The sequence below is a fragment of the Girardinichthys multiradiatus genome, chromosome 4 (assembly GCF_021462225.1).
Source record: "Girardinichthys multiradiatus isolate DD_20200921_A chromosome 4, DD_fGirMul_XY1, whole genome shotgun sequence".
NCBI lineage: Eukaryota > Metazoa > Chordata > Actinopteri > Cyprinodontiformes > Goodeidae > Girardinichthys > Girardinichthys multiradiatus.
Genome location: NC_061797.1, coordinates 15,623,505 through 15,642,918, shown reverse-complemented (window position 1 = coordinate 15,642,918; position 19,414 = coordinate 15,623,505). Strand labels below are relative to the sequence as shown.

The following is a 19,414-nucleotide window of genomic DNA, read 5'->3' as shown; positions in this document are numbered from 1 at the left end:
CCTAACAGGGCTACTACTGGAGAAAATGTAGAAATAAATCTGTCTCAATAATGGGCTTAAAGTTATTATTTGATTTCAGTGTAATATAACAAGGTTATTTACCATCTTTACTTAAAAAACAGACAGCACTGGTAGCAGGCAGCAAAAAGCAGTAACCAGACGTTGGCTGGGTGATTGAATTGAATTTGCAAAAGAAATCCATGTCTTGTCAGACAGATTTTTTTCTTTTAGACATCGAAACAAAAAATATAAATTCAGGTCAAAATGGATTCCCCTCCTGAATCAGAGAAGTCTCCTCCAGGTCTGAGTAAAGACGATTGTGTCCTGTTTAAATAAGATGTCATCTGCAGATTTTGATTCTGTTCATAAACAGGGTGAATGTTGAACTCATTATGGGCCAGTAGAGACTAATTATAAATAACAGACAAATCTGTTGGCTGTATGTGAAGGACTGAATCTGACAAATTAACAAAATGTAATTTATTTTCTCTGGTTATTTCTACTGGACCTCTTTTTCTCTGTTTTTCCTGGATAATTGTATTGTTTTTTGTCTCCAGCATCTTCGTGTATTTAGGAAGTAAAACATATTTTCACAATGTTTGATTTCTCTCTCATACTTAAGAATGTATTTTTATTTATTCATTTGTTTGTTTTTATGCTCATCTGTGGTTTTCTCTTCTGCTACTCAACACTGAAAAAGCTTCCAAGTTTTCTCACATCAGAAAGGATCAAACAGTCTAACTTCCAACTGAATGGATGAATTACACGTTTAATATACTATTCATCCTTTTGCTTTTGATGTTACATTCAGCTCTATCAAACAGTATCCTCACCAGTTTTCAGAAATAGAAAAAACCTTTAAACCTATTTACACAGTGCTTTCCGTGTATTTCTGAGTGGCTTTCCTGGATGGTTTCATAAAGTTTAATAGCCTTCAGTCACTTCCCAAATATACGGATTGAAGGAAAGTTGAAACAACTTATTGAACTTGCATCACTAAGTTCACTTTGTCAAATTATATATTATAATTTTTCTACAGGTCAATTAATCATAAAAGATCATTGATTTCCACCAATCTAACTGCAAAAAACCCCCTAGGTTGACTTTTTTATTTTGTTTGTTTCTTTATACAGGACTCACCATTACCATTTTCATTTCCATAGCAGATATTTTTTATCGTGTTCATGTTTGCACATCAAATCAATTAGTTTTAATAAGCATCCACTTCACAACATCTGCAAAAAAAAAAAAAAAAAAAAAGATAAAATCCATTGAGGACATGTTTTGTTGCGTGGGCTTTTAAAATTTGCAATTGCAGAAATCTATTATGGTTCAATTGATCATGTCCTTTATACAGCTAATAAAATTGCTGAGCAGCCTTGCATTTTCCACTGCTTTTTGACATGTTTTTCAGGTTTTTGACGATGAAAGACCTTGCCATCACCCTAATGTTTAGCTTCCTTAAGTGATGTTAATGTTATTTCCAGTAAGAAGTAAACTGTTGGTCCAATGAAAAGTTTACTTCAAACCTAAATTGGCCAGGGTAATTAATCATGATCTGAACTGCAAAAAGAAGGATTGCACTCACTTCATTTCACCTTTATCCAGATTCATTTGCATTCATTTAAAAATCTGGCCTAAACAGAGAATTAGTACAACATGTCCTATGTTATTTTTATCTTAATCACTCAACTAAGACGCTGCTGTCATATAAAAGTTCAACTATTTCTGGGTTTTGGACCTACCTGTGTTCCAGGATACTAACAATCCCCCTGCTTACAGTTTTTTTTTTTTTGAAGATAGGATTTTAAATGGAATCATTCTATAATAATGTAGCTTCTGCTCTCAGTGACCTTCGCAGTATTGAGCACGTGTTTGTCTGTCATCCACACAGGAGCAGTTTGTCTTCATGACCGACTGACGTCTCGTATGTGTCAGACTCTGCGCTTGCTCGGCCGCTGCGGCCTGCCAAACATGAGTGCGCAGTGCTGCAAGACGTGCAGTCAGCGTTCCAGCATCATGTCTCGCCACTGAGGTCCCACTCTCCTCGCATGCTTCATCCACAGGGTAACAAAAGCACAGTTCATCACAGGGAGTCAAGCATTGGGGACCTCTGCTGAACAACAGATAAATTAACAATCAGGCACTGAAAGATGCACGTTCATTTAAAGCTGATGTGCAGAACTGAATGCAACAAACCAGGAATGTAAATACCTGTTAACACGTTTTACGTTATGCAATTTGACGATGTCTGTTTAGCAGAATATAGGGTTTTACATAAGATTATTTTAGCGTAGCCAGTTACAATGCATTATTAGATCAATCCCTAATTAATCTTTTCAGTTGTATTATTTGTTTTTATTTTAATCAAGGCAGCAGAATCTTACAGCATACAACTCAGTGGTTTTTAATATGTGGTACACGTGTTGGGAAGCAAAACATGTGAAAACAGTTCATTATTTCATTGAGTCCTATGCTTTTCCCTGCTACATTTCTGTTTTACGTAAAACTGTTGTTTTCTTTTGTATTATGGGCCTCGGAAACTTCACCTGCTTAACCAAGTTTGCAAGGTTGAATGAAACAAAGGGGTCATACAAAATGACATTTATCAGGGTCAAACTGTGAGAGCTCCTTGAAACTTTCAACATGCATATATGTATTCTAAAAAATCATTTTATTTTGTTGCACAATTTAAAGTACATACAGAAACTACCCAAGTGGAACTGTCATGGTTTTACCTGTATTAATCCTACAAGAAAAAGCTTTGTGTGAACAGTCTAAAACTCACAATGCATCAATGTGCTGGGACTGATTCTAACTCGGTATATAACTAGAAAACATTTGCTGCTCTAATTGAAAACTCCCATCCTAAAGTGGGCAGTTCAAAAATCTGAAGGCACACTCCCACCTCAGGAACCTTTTCTATTGACCAGGGTTGCTTTCTGGGACCATTATTATCCTGCTGAGCTTCCACACTATTCACCTGGGTAGAAATGTACCCTCAAAAAAGGCCCTAGTAGGGATGTGGTACCTTTTTATTCAGCAGGAACCATTGGAGGAAGTTTTGTCGAGGGGGTGGTGAGAATGATAAACTAGTTCATTTTTTTAAGTTTACTTCAGTTGCATCAATTTTATAGTATACAGCTCATCCTTTCTGTTTACCTTTAACAGATTTAGAAACATCAGGCAAAAGTGGGAATAACCCCTTAATTTAAATTTATATATTTTAGCTTAAGCCCAAATATATAAATTTAATATATTTATATATTAAATTTATATATTTGGGCTTAAACTATAATCTGAACCACAAATAAAAACAACCACAAGCAGGGCCAGTTTTAGGCATGCATATGAGGGGTGTGGGCAGAAATGTGAAGGGGGCATCATCCTGCGTACACATTATTCTTCAGCATGTTTGTTGTTGCTGTTGATTAGTGTTTTCTCTATGGGATCGGGGTAAACTGTGTAGTGCTGTGCAGTTTTCCAGACAGGGCTGGTTTTCCCCTAGGCTTCTTTTGAACACTAGAAAAAATAGCTTTGGGCGGGTTGTTAAAATTTTTTCTGCTTTCACAATATTTGGAGGGTTTTTAGAAATTATTCATGGGAATATTCTATCAAAATACTTGTCATTGTGTGTTTTTTTACTCATATCAATAGTTCATTTATTTTAAAAAAGAGAATCGGTCAAACTTGAAATCAGCAATCAGTGATGGTCATTTGTTAATCAACTGTCACTGTGAAAAGATATTGGTCAATTGTAGACATTTTTTTATGTAGTTTATCACATCAAGGTTTTTTTTACTTTGTCAGGAATCTCTGTATATTAACAAAATAGAGCCAAAACATCCAACTTCAATTAATTTTAAAATACTCTGGTAAAATTTTGACCTTCTGCCTATACATGCCAAGTAAGCCAGGCAAATATGGTAAAAGATCTGGGCCCCCTGTGATGCAAAACGAGCTATGCATGGAATCTACAGATTTACACAGGCAAATCTATGAGTTTCATTCCAGAAAAACTAAGGAAAATGTGCACTCCTTGATATGACTGTTTTTGATTTGACATAAGGGTCAATTCCGACCCCTGAACTATAGAGGTTTCTCTAGTTAAAAACATTTTGAAAATCCATAAATACAACAAATTAATTCAATAGATGTGCTCTTATACTCCTCAGTAACAGTCAGATAATATTATTTATTTATTACATTCTCTTGAAGTTCATTTTACTTTCTTTATTGAAAATGCATTGAACACTGAACCCCTCGAGTAAAACTGAGTTTTACCTACTCATAGCAGAGTTTTGGCCAGCATGCTGTAATTACAAAATACTGTATGCTTGTTTCTATTTTCAACACTTTATTGAGAGACACTCAGAAAAATGGTTTTGGCCATGCTTTTTTAACATTAAAGTAATTAATTGGAATGAGTGAAATGGCCTAATTTGTCTGTTTGGTTGTATACCTCCCTCTCTTACTCTCTTCATTAAACCTGACAAACATCAGTCAACAGCTGGACAAGCCTTAGAAATCCCGGATTTTATGAGTACAAAACGTGTAGGCAATGCGTTATGCAGTCATGCATGGATGCTGATTAGAAGAAAATGCAAGTGTTTTTCAGCAGATGTTGCATCGAAATGCCCCCCTCTCCAGGTCCTCGTGTTTGTGTGATTGAAAATTGATTTGAGGTGGCAAGGCATTTGTTTGAGGGGTCATTGCCCCCTCTTGCCCCTGTGTAAAGCTGGCCTTGACCACAAGCCAAAGGCATCCTTAAGATGTTTTGTAAATTATGCACTGCTACCTAATGTGGGGTTTATTCTTCTTTAGACACATCTCTCTGGTTTTATTAAATTAATATCTGAGGATGTTACAAACTTTCCTAGGCTTTGTCGTAACTATAATTCAGTTTCACAGTGTAAATGCTGTAAAATGGTTATAGATTTATGGCTAGAACATCAGGATGTAATTCTGACCACGCAGTGACAAATAATTGAAATTATTTTATAATTTGTTATAGTTATACCTTTTAATAGCTTGTAGTGACATGTTTTTTAGTTTCTGAAACCTGAAAGGTAAGGAAAGTTTTTTTGTGTAACACATTTCAGTAAGAAGACAATTCAAAGTGCTTTACATGAAAGTGACCTGGATCACTTTTTGTGTGTTGTCTATCAGACAATTCATTATAAGAGTTGCCTTCAAAAAGAAATTCTCACTTTAATCGGAATGAGTTTTATCACCTGAACTCAGCTTCCAGATACAGTATGGTTTTAAAGAATCAGTTCAGGCCTTTTTCAAGTCAGAACAACTCTATGAAAGACACACGTCTTGTGGATTTATATTGACATGCTAACTTTGCAACTTTTAATACAGCCAATATAAAGATTATAAGACCTTGAAGAACACACTTTTGTAATTGCGAAAAGCTCCTCATTTGGTCATCATCATCTGGATCTTTGATTTTTCTTGGGAGTACCAAAATTGATCATATCTAAACAAGAAAGGAGAACTAAACTGTTAGTTTAAAGCTAAAAAATGGGAAAATACGGTTTTATTAAACATTTCTTTATAGAAGTTGCACTTTAGAATAACCAGCAGCACATTGATGCAATGTAGCCATTTACACCTCATGTAATATAGAAAGAAATCGCAAATGCCACCAAAAGATTTTGTTTTGGGATCAAGTAACCAACCAAAGTGTGACCGGTGCCGAAACTGGAAAATAAAATTCAGATGAAGTGCAGGCTGTGTGATTTTTTTCTCTAATTAATGAGCCGGAATCTGTGGGAAATGCATCAGTCCCACTATCAGCAGATTGGCAGCAGAAAATATAAAGTGATTAACAGTAAGAGATTTTATATATTCATAGCTGTATCCAACAACAGCACCATGGTTGCTGTTTTTGCTGAATTTATACAGACTGTTTGCAGCACTTTTATTTGTGTTATATAAACTGCCTGTGCCTGTGTGTGCAGCACTGTTTACAAAGGTCAGTCAGCGTATTTTAGAGCCTTCACAAACATCAAATCGTACTTAAAAAACTGCAGTCATAAATGATTGCTGATTTATAGACATTTGTTTGCAGAAATAAGAAGACCATATGATTTATGTGGATAAACGGTCTCCTTATGATCTTCTACTGAAACTCAGAATACCACCAAAAAAAAAAAAGAGTCAAACACTTACTGAAAACAATGTTAAACGTGATTAAATGATTTAATTCTTGGGTTCCTGTGTTCCAATAGAACCCTTCGAAACTGTTCTAGCGCCAGCTCTGGTCCAGCACTGGAAGCTTTGGTGGACATAACCCATAAAGGAGTCAGGACATTTTGGAACCAGAAGTCGGAGGTAATCAGGTAGATTTCACTCAAAGGAACGTCTGCACTGGCTTCATCTCGAAGGCTCAGTGGCATCGTGCAGTTTTTATATCCAGTCTGTGAAGCAGAAACTAATTTCTACATTCAAAATTCCCCATTTTTTGAATGAGCTTTGGCTTCTCAGGGCCCTTACCTGCTGAGTATTCCTCCCACTGCTGTTTCTGTCAGTATTCTCAGTCTGGCAGAACAGCAGTGGTTGTAAAGCTGTAATACTGCGAGTGTGGGCTTTATCAACGCCTTAGCTTGTTAAATATCTGTTGCAGCTTGTAGAAAACATACATAAAACAGTTTTAGAGGTTACAGTTGTTACACTTTGGCTTTACCACACAGGTTTTTAAAACTCTCAGAGTGAATGTTAAAAGAAGCTGCAGAAAATACTTGGTGCTAGGGGCTGCACAGGCTCCACTTGTTCTGGTGTCAGTATAAGGTATTGGCGGGCCCAGTGCCTTTTTTACTTGAGTAGTGAATCCATTGGTGTTTTTAATCTTTCTTAAACACTTAGTTTGAAGTATATTTAGTATGTTAGAATACTAGTATAAAACTGCTAAAAAAATAACATCTACATTATATCACATCAGTTAGTGGGAAAACACATATAATATTCCAAATATGTACAAGTCTTTTTTTCTGCTTTTGTTTCTGCTTTGAAAATGTACCTTTATTTTTCAAACAAAGTTGAAAAGCATTTTGGATTTATTTGTTTGATCCCGTCAAGGCAACGGTGGCACGTTCATATGTTTCTGTATTTCCTGTATTTTTAACATTAAATATAAACCAAGTCAAACATGATGGAACATGTACACACATGCCTCTTAGATGCAGCGTGATATCTTTGTACCTCTGCCTTCATTTAAATTGATGTAACGTATTTCTTTAAACAGATGAACATTTCAGCAGACAAAACAATTTTCAATAAACAAACGGTCTGTCTAACCACTGTTCCTTTTTCATATTCGCTGACCCTTTTAAAATAAACAGAGGAAAATTCTCCTTTATTAAAACTGTCTCGCCTGCTGCAGGTTTTTTTCCTTTCTTGACACAATAGGTGAAGCTGAGCTATAGAGAACTGAAATTAATCCGATAATGAGAAAATGTGATTCATACCACTACATGCTTTAATCAGCTGACTGTATGTATGAAGAATATCAGATCAAACTGAGTTTGTCACCTGGAAATGTAAGTGTGGCGAGAATGGTAGAAGGCCTTCAATCCACAGCACCAAAGAGCTACAAAGGGCAGGTTGACGAGGCTCCGGAAGGCAGCAGCAGTCCCAGGCAGCCAGATGTAAGGCATCACCCAAGGGCAGTCGTACGCTTATAATCTATCACAATGTCTGTTAGGGCTTTAACTTGATTCATCTAACAAATTCAATCAGACAATTTTGGTCCTGGAGAACCAGACTCCACTTGCTAGAATACATTTACTTTTAGTTACAAAGTGAAATGATCACATTTGGTAGAATCTAACCCTTTTTGTTGCTTTGGTCAGTGTTTGATGGGTTTAATAAATTCATATATCCCCAACAGAAATGTATGTCTACATCTAGAAATGTGTATGCAGCCAGTAAAACAGAAAAGAAGAAAACATGTTCCCTACAAAGCCTTGCCTGGTTAAACATATTTAATTTTCCACATTCATACATGAACTAGAATCTTGATTAAAGGAATAACTGACTCTACTAATCTCATCATAAATTAGCTGTCTCTTGACTGCTCAAGCATAATTTTTTTAACCATTTAATTGTGAACTCATAACACGTATGATTAGTTTATCATTCCTAATTAAACTAATGCTGAAACTTTATCATTTATTTATTATCCAGGATTATGTTTAATCTTTTGTAAAAGTTTATGTAAAACCTCCCTCACATGTTTGTATTCTTCACAAACACACCAGATGATCTTGAACCCACAAGAAATGCTCTCCTCAAGACCCACAAAAAATATCCTTGACAACCTCTTAGTTTACCCAGAACAACCTCTTGGTGCTGTGCTTATGTAACACTCACGATGTGTTACAGTTAATGGAACAGACACTAGGACCAGTGCTAGGCTCGACTACGGGAGTAGAAAGATGCGTAAGTGTATTAATGACCACAGACCCCAAAAATAAATTTGAACTGCCAGCTTCTTATTTGTTGAGAAAACAATATTACAACAATGGACGTACAATAACACAAAATTCAATCCAAAATAATCCCCTATTTCTTCCCTTTTTTTGGGATACCTTATTCAATACCTGTCTGATTTTAAACTCTATTGAAGCTCAAGTTGATACTGTTAATCTATTTGATTTACAGTTAGTAAGTTTAATCTGTTCAAATCTATTTTTGTTTAGTGTTCCTTTCAAAGAAGTTAAGGGCTTTTCTGTTTCCTGTTTTAACCATTCCTTGTACCTATTTTACCCAAATAGACAATTTTACATTCCACATACTAACAATCGACATTGGATATTGTTTAAGAAGAAAGTAAAACAATACGACACAACAGAAAACAATCAAACAACTGAATAACTTGTACTTCAATTCAATGTCTTTCCTCTCTGATACTCCTGAGAGTTAATCCCTTTCCTCCGAATCCAACGTTGTTTCCCTTTAAGAAAACATGGACAGATCATACCAGTTTAGATGATTTGAAATGTCCAGCAGATGTGTAGCTCCTGCTAAACGGCGGTTACAGGGTTCCTGGGTTACGGCTCGCCATCTTGTTTCTTGCTAGCGGAATCCAACTCCGCAATCCACTCGGAATTTCTCAGTCCAATTTCCAGCAAAACCTTAAAAAGGCCTGGTTTGATAACCAATAAAGCATAACAAAAGCTCTTTTAACTTTACTTTGTACTCAATAAAACAATATACTCGTCGACTTGACGACTGAACATTGTGTGCGTGTGGGGGAAACATGCTTCACCACACCAGCTCACCCGTTACTCTCACAGTTTTATCTTTTATAACATAACATAAATGTACTACATTAGCTTTCCGTTTCAATGAAATAAAACCATCTTACAAATAACATCCTTCATAGTAAATAAAATACACTTTTTAACTCACCAAGTCCAGTTCTGTGGCATATAACACTCCAAACGCAGTCAAAAGAAAAAATACGGAAAAATCCTCCAGAAAATGGACATAATTCCCAGACAGCAGGTAGACTTTCAATCATCAACTTTCTCTTATCTTTCTCTCTTTCACAGCACAACTGCTGTGAAACAACACATGCTATACTTTGCTACATTCGTCTCCATTTTGTGTGAAGTTGCAGCAAAGTTTTGTTAAGTTTTTCCACCATGCTTTGAACTTTTTCCACTTCCTTCAAATTTTTCAAGTGTATCAGTCTGTTCCAAACAAAAAGTGAGGAGCATCAAGATATCCCATAAGCCAGTAGCAGGAGATGCCACCTGCCTTTATAGGAGTGACCTCTGACCAAATGGATTAGTTGTGGGATCTGAAAGCTGACTACCCTTCCAGCCCAAAGATCACCTGAGGTGGCAGAACCATGGAGCAGAAATCGAAGTGGTTCGAAAAAGCAGGCAGGTACTGTCTTAACTTGTTCTGTCCTTGATGTTCTGATTTAGTTTGTTTGTTTCTTTCTGTTTGTCTTCACCCAACCACCACCTTCTCAAATGACCAAATTAGTCCCTGAGACCCTGAGAGACCGGTAAAACATTTGATAAAAGTTAAACCTTTAATCAGCTTAGGTTGTATTTTGGAAGTTTTTAATTTCAAATTGTGAAACTCCCTGTAGCGGTAGTGTAGAATTAGAGTCAGCCTATTTTTTAATCTCCTTTGAGTGGTGTTTTACTTAATTATATCATTTTAAAATTCACCTTAGACCAGTTAATAATTATATTTGATTATGTGTAGTTAATTTGATTGACAGAATAAATTTTAATTTTGAGAAATTCACAGAATCCACTTGTTTAGTTAGATGTGTGATAAATAATTCATCCTGTAGACCTAATTTGTGATAGATTGTGAGACTGATTATTTATGTATAGTAATATAGTTCAGCATAGCATAACCATGCTTCACATTCTGTCTGTCCAGGAAGATAAAATGCACTCCTGTGGTAAACCTAAGGGTTTATTTTCAACATTTAAGTAACATGAAACCAAGTCAACATAAAAAGGCCATGATAAGAAAGGCTTTCATTTATAAAAATTTGGGTTTTTGGAATTGACAAACGTGTAAAAACCGACAGCAAGTGCAAAACAACCAAAACATACCACTGTGGCATGCTGATAATTAATGGGTGCCAAATGATGTGATTCTTTTCATACAATTTGTGTTTATTCTAAGCAGAGACATTTAAAATTAATGGTGACCCCTAAAGCAATATAGGGATCATGTCTTATAAAACCTCGTTAAGAAGAACTCAGGCAAGCTCATGTTAGCAGTTTATCTTGTGTCACAAAGGGAAAGCCACAAGGGAATTAAGTTTTCTGTTAAAGTTAAATATTTGTTATAACATTTGTTTTCTCTCCCTTTTGTGCGGTATTAAAAATGATTATGGTTGCTGTTTCGTTTCTCATTAATATCTACTAAAACTGCACATTTTTAATGTGAAAATAACGTATGTAGACCTAAATGATGGCCTATAAAAATAAAAAACAAAATGTTTGTGCAACATTCTTGTTACAGACATATTTCTAAATCTCTGAATGTTCCTGCGAGCACAGTTGGGACCATTAGCTAGGTCTGGAAAGAACATAAGGTTACTCTAAACTGGCCAAGACCAGATGCACCTGGTCTTGGCCAGAGGAGTGACAGGGGAGTCAAATAATCAGAAGAGATGTCTTAGTTTAAAGAACAACCCGCTGGGTAATTCAGAAAGACCTGGACAAGGCAGATACAATTGTTTAAAAGAAGATTTGCTAGTAATGTACTCAACTGCCAACCCACCTATACACAATCACTGCCTAGAACTCCACTGCTGAAGAAAAATCTGGCTGAAGCCTGTTGAGTTTGCTGCAGAACAATTGGGCAATCCAGTAAAAAAACACTGTGAGATAGCATTTTAGTCCAGTTAGACCACGATAAAAGTTGTTTTTTTTTGTTGAGCCAGACAATGATCCTGAATCCAAAGCCAAGGAAAAAAGATCTGCTTGAATGACTTGGTCAGTTACTTGAGTCCAGTTGAAAATCAACCAAAAAAAAAAACCTGAAGATCAAAGTGCATAGAAGAGGCCCCTGGACAGTTTGTTTGGAAGAATGGGTATCTGAACAATGTATGTGACTAGTTTCTCCATATCTGAGACATCTTAAAGATGTCATGACTGCCAATGGCTTTTCCCAATTAGTGTTCCTTGTGTGATTCCTGTTTATTTTATGTACTTTATGATATAAATGTAATGTCAATATGCACATTAGAAATCTGTTCATCAAGAAAAACAATATGTATACCGTTAAGTTAAAAATCATTTATACCCCTGACAGATATAATTTTAAAGTAAACTAACTTTTGACTGGAGGTAATATTAACGTGGAGTGGCCCAGACAGAGTCTTGACTTTAATCTGACTTCTTGATAAATGAAAATACTTGGTGACCACATTCTGAGAACGTCTTCATTTATAAATATTGGTTTATTCCATATCCTTATATATAGACAAGGCTTAACAATAAAACAATACAAGTTATGAACAAACGTGTTGAGAACAGATAAAGAAAAATGGTTTTATTTTGAAATTACAAACATAAATGGTAAGTTTAACAATGTCCAATGCCAAAGGAATTGTGTGTCAAAAGTTAAGGTTTTTAAAATACAGATTTTTAAAACAAAATGAAAGTATGCTAATTCAGACTAGCCAGACGATGTCATCATGTACACTATTGCCTGTAATACTTGACTGTGCATAATAAAGAAATCAGGAAGAAAATGTTCAGGTGTAGGGTAAAGAACATAATGATTACTTAGTTAAGGTATGATCATGGCCCTCAGTCTGAAGCACTAACTAGCATTTCCACAAGTTGCAAACATCAGGTTCAGTATGTCTGCAGTTTATTTTCTACCATTCATTGTTGTGACGTTTACAGTTGGTTTATTTTTTACCTCAAATCATCAATAATCGACTGGTGGCAGTGTCACCATTTGGGTGAACTCTTCGTAGTTGATAATGCCATTTGACCTGATGTTTGCTTCTTTGAAAAGGTCGTCCACTGAAGAAAAAGAAAACAATTAACAGGTTTAAATGTAGACTTAGACCAAGAAAAACCTTTTCACTGCTATGTATTAAAATGGATGAAACGTAATCCAGCCTCAGAAAAGTATTTCAGTCAATCAAAGCTCTACTGGCTCTTTTATATTTTATCATTATTGCCAACAAAGTTCAAGTTTGCGTCCACGTTGAAACAGGTTTTTCTAGTTATATTTATATAAACTACAAGTCTCATAGAATAATTGCCTTTCTATAAATAAAACCAGCATGGAAATGTTGTGATGCCCAGTGTCATGAAAATCTAACCAAGCATTTTGCAAGATCTGGCAACACAAGCTCTGGGCACAAAAAATGAGTTTGTGATTAAAAGAACAAAAAAAAAAAACAATGTGCATTTTGAAAATGGCAGATATACAGGTCCTTCTCAAAATATTAGCATATTGTGATAAAGTTCATTATTTTCCATAATGTCATGATGAAAATTTAACATTCATATATTTTAGATTCATTGCACACTAACTGAAATATTTCAGGTATTTTATTGTCTTAATACGGATGATTTTGGCATACAGCTCATGAAAACCCAAAATTCCTATCTCACAAAATTAGCATATCATTAAAAGGGTCTCTAAATGAGCTAAGAACCTAATCATCTGAATCAACGAGTTAACTCTAAACACCTGCAAAAGATTCCTGAGGCCTTTAAAACTCCCAGCCTGGTTCATCACTCAAAACCCCAATCATGGGTAAGACTGCCGACCTGACTGCTGTCCAGAAGGCCACTATTGACACCCTCAAGCAAGAGGGTAAGACACAGAAAGAAATGTCTGAACAAATAGGCTGTTCCCAGAGTGCTGTATCAAGGCACCTCAGTGGGAAGTCTGTGGGAAGGAAAAAGTGTGGCAGAAAACGCTGCACAACGAGAAGAGGTGACCGGACCCTGAGGAAGATTGTGGAGAAGGGCCGATTCCAGACCTTGGGGGACCTGCGGAAACAGTGGACTGAGTCTGGAGTAGAAACATCCAGAGCCACCGTGCACAGGCGTGTGCAGGAAATGGGCTACAAGTGCCGCATTCCCCAGACCTGGGTTACAGAGAAGCAGCACTGGACTGTTGCTCAGTGGTCCAAAGTACTTTTTTCGGATGAAAGCAAATTCTGCATGTCATTCGGAAATCAAGGTGCCAGAGTCTGGAGGAAGACTGGGGAGAAGGAAATGCCAAAATGCCAGAAGTCCAGTGTCAAGTACCCACAGTCAGTGATGGTCTAGGGTGCCGTGTCAGCTGCTGGTGTTGGTCCACTGTGTTTTATCAAGGGCAGGGTCAATGCAGCTAGCTATCAGGAGATTTTGGAGCACTTCATGCTTCCATCTGCTGAAAAGCTTTATGGAGATGAAGATTTCATTTTTCAGCACGGCCTGGCGCCTGCTCACAGTGCCAAAACCACTGGTAAATGGTTTACTGACCATGGTATCACTGTGCTCAATTGGCCTGCCAACTCTCCTGACTTGAACCCCATAGAGAATCTGTGGGATATTGTGAAGAGAACGTTGAGAGACTCAAGACCCAACACTCTGGATGAGCTAAAGGCCACTATCGAAGCATCCTGGGCCTCCATAAGACCTCAGCAGTGCCACAGGCTGATTGCCTCCATGCCACGCCGCATTGAAGCAGTCATTTCTGCAAAAGGATTCCCGACCAAGTATTGAGTGCATAACTGTACATGATTATTTGAAGGTTGACGTTTTTTGTATTAAAAACACTTTTCTTTTATTGGTCGGATGAAATATGCTAATTTTGTGAGATAGGAATTTTGGGTTTTCATGAGCTGTATGCCAAAATCATCCGTATTAAGACAATAAAGGACCTGAAATATTTCAGTTAGTGTGCAATGAATCTAAAATATATGAATATTAAATTTTCATCATTACATTATAGAAAATAATGAACTTTATCACAATATGCTAATTTTTTGAGAAGGACCTGTAATTGCCGAAAGCGAGACCGCATTAGTTTCAAAGTAGAAAAAAAAAAAGTTGTAAAGAAGATACGACCTAAAAGTAATTAGCCGAACAGTGACTGAATGTGTTTAATGCTTACCTTCATAGTTGTCAATGTAATTTGAAACATAAAACCTTTCTTTTATGCAACTTGGAGCTGATAAGGCTCGAATCAAGCGGAGAACATCGCTGACTGAAACGTTTGGGAGGTCCTGAAGACAGCGGGTGTAATACAACGCCATTGCTTTCGCTGGTGAACAACCAAACAGGAAGTACTCGCCCTCATAACTTCCGATTAGCGGATGTTGAGTAGCCACATCGTGCAACAAGCCAATAACTGTTCAGATAAGTGCTACACTCACTGTGATGTACCCAACATAGTATCGGTCACTCTGTGTTCTGTTACTTGTTAACATGTGTAAAGTGCATAATCTGAATATAATACACTGTTAATAAATGGATTATTTCTGCATGTATAAAAATCTTAGAGATGATCTATAACAGGATGATTCAAAGAGATCATGGAGTAATTGGGCATTGCTTACACAGACCAAAAAAAGACGTTCTACACAAACCTTTCTAATCAGGCTTTCTAATAAGTTTTTTTTAACAACCTCTGGAAAATATGTCCAGTATACTAAAACAGCTGCATTATAGCAGTACAGTAAGTAAGTTTGCATATTTAAGGTCTGAAGCACTGTTGTCTGCTCTTTTAGTGAAGTGGCATTAATATTCAGTAGTTCAGGAATCCACTGTTGTCCTGCTGAGACTGAGTTGGGCTTTTTAACTCGGAACTGCTTAATGTGCAAGGCAGCCACCCAGTGACACCCACCTACTGACAGTGCTTAGAGTTACATGAAGCCAGTAACTGTTTGAATAAGAGGTCTTTGAGAGGCTCAAAATTACCCCTGGAGATTTGCCTTCAGAAATGACAACAAGAAATATTCAAATGTGTCTGTACAATTTAGGGAAATATTTAAATTACAGTTTGGCAATGTGGGAATTTCAATACACGTTTGTATGCTGGGTAGAAAGATAATGTTTAGAGTAAAATATAGAACAGTTAAGCTAAAATGTTGAATGCAAGACACTTTTAAGAAACCAAATTTAACTGGTTTCTTTAATTAGTAGAAAAGGCAAAATAGAACAAATGATGAAATATTTCAGCGAGCTGAATTTAAGGTAATCTAGCCTGACAAAGTGGCACTCTGCAAATGTGCTGTTTTTGCTTTTTAATGTGCTCTTCAGTGCTCTTCAATGGATAGCTTCAGCAGAGAAGCTGTCCAAGCCCACATTTTATATTTAGCTGGATCACTAGACTGTTTTTTGTTGTGTGGAAATGGACCAATTTTCTTGTCTAATAGTCAGCACCAGAACACATAACCATGTTTTGCGAGACGCCAGAAATATTCATCCTGGGTGAATTGGGTTGGGAATTTATTTTATAGAATGTATTTTCCTTAACTCATTAAAGCTCTGTAATTAATAAACAACATTTGTATTCAGACCCGGAAGATATTTTAGGAAAAAAAGAAGAAAGATTTGAGAAACACACCTAAATACGTTTAAGGAAGGACAGCTTTTCTGGGGTAGGGGGCTTATGGGAAATTATTATACACAAGAAAGGGCAGATGCGTAAGCTATTGTTTTTTTTTTTTAGCAATGACATCCTGTTAACACAAGCAGCATTTGACGCATTACTAGAGGAACCGTAACAGTAACAGTCAAAAGTCCATATTAAAGCAACATTCTCAGTGACACCAGTGTTGAATCCCTTATGTGCAAATATAAAAAGGAAGATCGCAGCTGTCTCTTATTTAAGCACTTAGGGTTTCTCATGTTCTAGATCACTAAGTATCTAGATCAACTTGTCAGTACTGAACATTTCAGAACATGACTTGACTGCTACTTTTCTAACCTCTTGTAGCAGCTAGCTGTGCTGCAGCACTAATGTTAGCTTTAACGTTATCAGGAACAGGTGCATTTTTAGTTTCAGTCATTTTTGTTGCTTTCATATTCTCTAACAGTGCTAGAGCTAGTATCATTTTTGTTGGAGCCTCTGTCTATATAAAAGTTAAGAAATGTTATTTTGCTGCTGCCTCTGTAAAGTTGGAATATCCATGAGGGAGGCAGGTGAGTGCAGCCCATGGTGTTTGCTTGGTATAAAAGTGCAGTAAAAAAGGCATATTTAAATACAGGAGAAATAGGTTTTTGGACACAGAGAGGTTATTTGAACAGATGGGGAAAGAACATTTACAAACAGTGGCAGATTGAGGTGAACAGCTTGTCAGTTGTCTGGGAGTCACAGTGCTGAGCTCAAAAACCATACTGGCAGTAGCCACTTTTTTGTCATTACAAAAATTTATGAAGATACAACCATTTATTCATACATTGCCAGTTAAGACAGAAGGGGGGATCTGGACTAAAATTCATAGTTCTATTTCTCCGTTTTTGTCTTATCTGAAGTAATATAATAAAGTGTAAGCACATATGCCATTTCATCAGTTCATCAGCAACCCATCTGTCACCTAAATGCAACTGTTTGAGGATATTTAAGTTTTTTACTTTTGAAAAGAAAAGGTTCAAAATACAAACTATTTCAAACAATGTTATTGAATTACTCTTAAGCACAGTACCTTAAATATAGCAAGTTTCATTGCAATAAACTGCTACAGTACTGAAAGTTTTTTTTTTTTATATTATAAATGTGTGATATCTGCATTTTATCCTTTTTAATTATAGCTTTTTAGGTACATTAACTCAGTTTTCCAGCATATTTACCTTCTCTGCTGGTGAGTTTCTCTCCTAATGTGGTGAGCTTGGCCCGCAGCTCAGACGCCTGGATGAATCCTTTCTTCTGCTTGTCTGTCATCCTAAAGGCCTCCAGGATTTCTTTCTTCGGGTCCTCCTGCTGCATCTGTCTGTGCATCATGATCAGGAATGTAGAGAAGTCTACCTCACCTGTCTTTCCTAAACATACGTAAACAAGCATACACATTTTTTTTATTTCATCATGTCTACTAATGGATGTTTATACAAACATTTCAAACCCCCTTTAGTTGCTAATATTTAAAAGAGCCAGACTTCCTTGTATCTTTTTCGAATGGTTTTGATCAATAAGGTATCCCTGATTTGTTAAGGTCTTTTTAGGTTTATCTAAACATGAGGGAAGTGAACAAGTGGAAGATACAACGAAGGATCAGCCTTAAAATTACCCTCTACTCAATATCTAAAAGCCATTTTGTTAAGGATTAGAAAAAGAAAAAAGAAAAGAATGAAAGAATCAAAATAAAACCTAAGAAACGGTAAGTGTTCTGCTAATGTCTCCTGGTTGGTAATAAATTCCTATTTTCTATCAGTCAAACTGAGATATTTTTGGTATTTTTCAGATTAAGCAAAATAATTGCAAGCAGGTTATCCATGAGAGAGTGCCTTAAGACCCCATTTGAAGTAAATTCTTAGCTAATTTGGCTGTTAAGTGTAGAAACCAAACGAGTTTAAAAGCCTTTTTTACCTGAATGATTCCTAGGTCAGTAGCTTAACAAAAAATCGTCAGGTTCTGAACTTAAAAACAAATTCAAAAGAAACACTCTGAAAGACACTCAGAAAGCCTGGAGAACAAATGATGAAGACCACTTTCATATATTCCAAGAAAGTGAGTAATCAGAAGCAAAATATGAATAGGTAAAGAATGACTTAAGAATGCTGAAGAGTGCAATAGTTCTTAGTTCATTATTGTTTGAAACATATTTAAGGGAAGGTTAGTTCTTCATGTCTTTGTAATTTTAATCCTACCAAAGTGACTGTCGTCCATGGAGTACCTCACGAATCAGACAATTGTCAGACATTACAGTTTGATCTTTATTCACATTTGATAAACTGCACCTTGTACATACCAAGTTTATGAACTTGAAGATGGCGTTCTATTTCACCAGGTGTGGGGCTTGTTCCCAGGCAGCGCATAACTGTAATCAGGTCCTTTGAATCAATTTTACCCTTTTGCTTTTTGTCATACAAGGAGAAGCATTCTTTGAACTCTGCAACAAGAAAACAGGACAAAATTTGATCAGTACAAATGATACTAAGTCTTCCTAAGTACAGCAAAGAAGGCAGTTAATTTTGCCACATATGAATTAATACCACTGATTAGTAAGGGTATTTAGCTGATCAATTTGATCCTTATGTACCAAGAAACTGTTTAATAAATAATTGTATAATAAACAGCTAAGGAAAAATCATATTAACAACTCTTACTTACCACTGATTTGAGCTGGTGTAAAGAATTTAGCCTGCAGAACGACAACAGCTTAGTGTTAGCTGTCATATAAACAAGATTGATACATATTAAAATACACAAAAAGGCTTAAAAGAAATCCTTTCTTGCTCTTACCATTTCTAAAGCCGTTACGTTTCCTTCCAGGAAGAAGAGTGTGCACTATTAATAACGTCACCTGTCCCTCCACCTGTCTAAAGTCCACCAGCGTTAAAATGTAGTGCAATTTAATACGTGTTGCTGTGGAAACACTGATACCAGATCCAGCATGATGCACCCTCCCTTTCTCTACCATTCCCAAAGAAAAACTGAGTCAATAATACCAGAGAATTACCAAATATTTAAACATGAAAGGTTTGGGACTATTTGAAAAACAAAGGCTAACAAACAAAGGTTTAAGGCCTATTCTAATCAAGGTAATTTAGTCAAAGCTCTAACTGGGAGTCTGAATGGTTGTTTGTCTCCATGCACTATCGCAGCGGTTGGTGCACCCTGCTGATTGCTATAGGCTCCAGACTCCTGCAGCCTTACAGCTGGTTCAATGGATAGAAACTAGGGCAACAATGTGAGATGAAATGACAGAATCCATTGATGACATTTACGCCCCGTCTTCTAGGCG

At 36.4% G+C, this 19,414-nt stretch overlaps 2 protein-coding genes across 2 annotated transcripts in view; one reads left to right on the top strand and one right to left on the bottom strand.

Annotated features, from left to right (window-relative positions):
- The window catches only part of LOC124867043 (A disintegrin and metalloproteinase with thrombospondin motifs 7), a 198,307-nt gene extending 190,932 nt beyond the window's left edge, over window positions 1-7,375 (top strand). Inside the window, exons 24-25 of the mRNA XM_047363243.1 lie at window positions 1,895-2,067; window positions 6,240-7,375. Of these exons, the coding sequence (XP_047219199.1) occupies window positions 1,895-2,034 (140 nt within the window). The 3' untranslated portion in view covers window positions 2,035-2,067; window positions 6,240-7,375. The remainder of the gene's footprint in view (window positions 1-1,894; window positions 2,068-6,239) is intronic.
- A 4,655-nt stretch (window positions 7,376-12,030) lies between these two features.
- On the bottom strand, window positions 12,031-19,035 carry calml4a (calmodulin-like 4a). Its single transcript, XM_047363850.1, has 5 exons — window positions 18,913-19,035; window positions 18,781-18,811; window positions 18,419-18,559; window positions 17,304-17,492; window positions 12,031-12,527 (listed from the first exon to the last, which is right to left on the bottom strand). The coding sequence occupies exons 1-5, from the start codon at window positions 18,913-18,915 to the stop codon at window positions 12,430-12,432; spliced, it is 462 nt and encodes a 153-aa protein (XP_047219806.1). The 5' UTR covers window positions 18,916-19,035; the 3' UTR covers window positions 12,031-12,429.
- Between the last annotated feature and the right edge of the window lie 379 nt (window positions 19,036-19,414).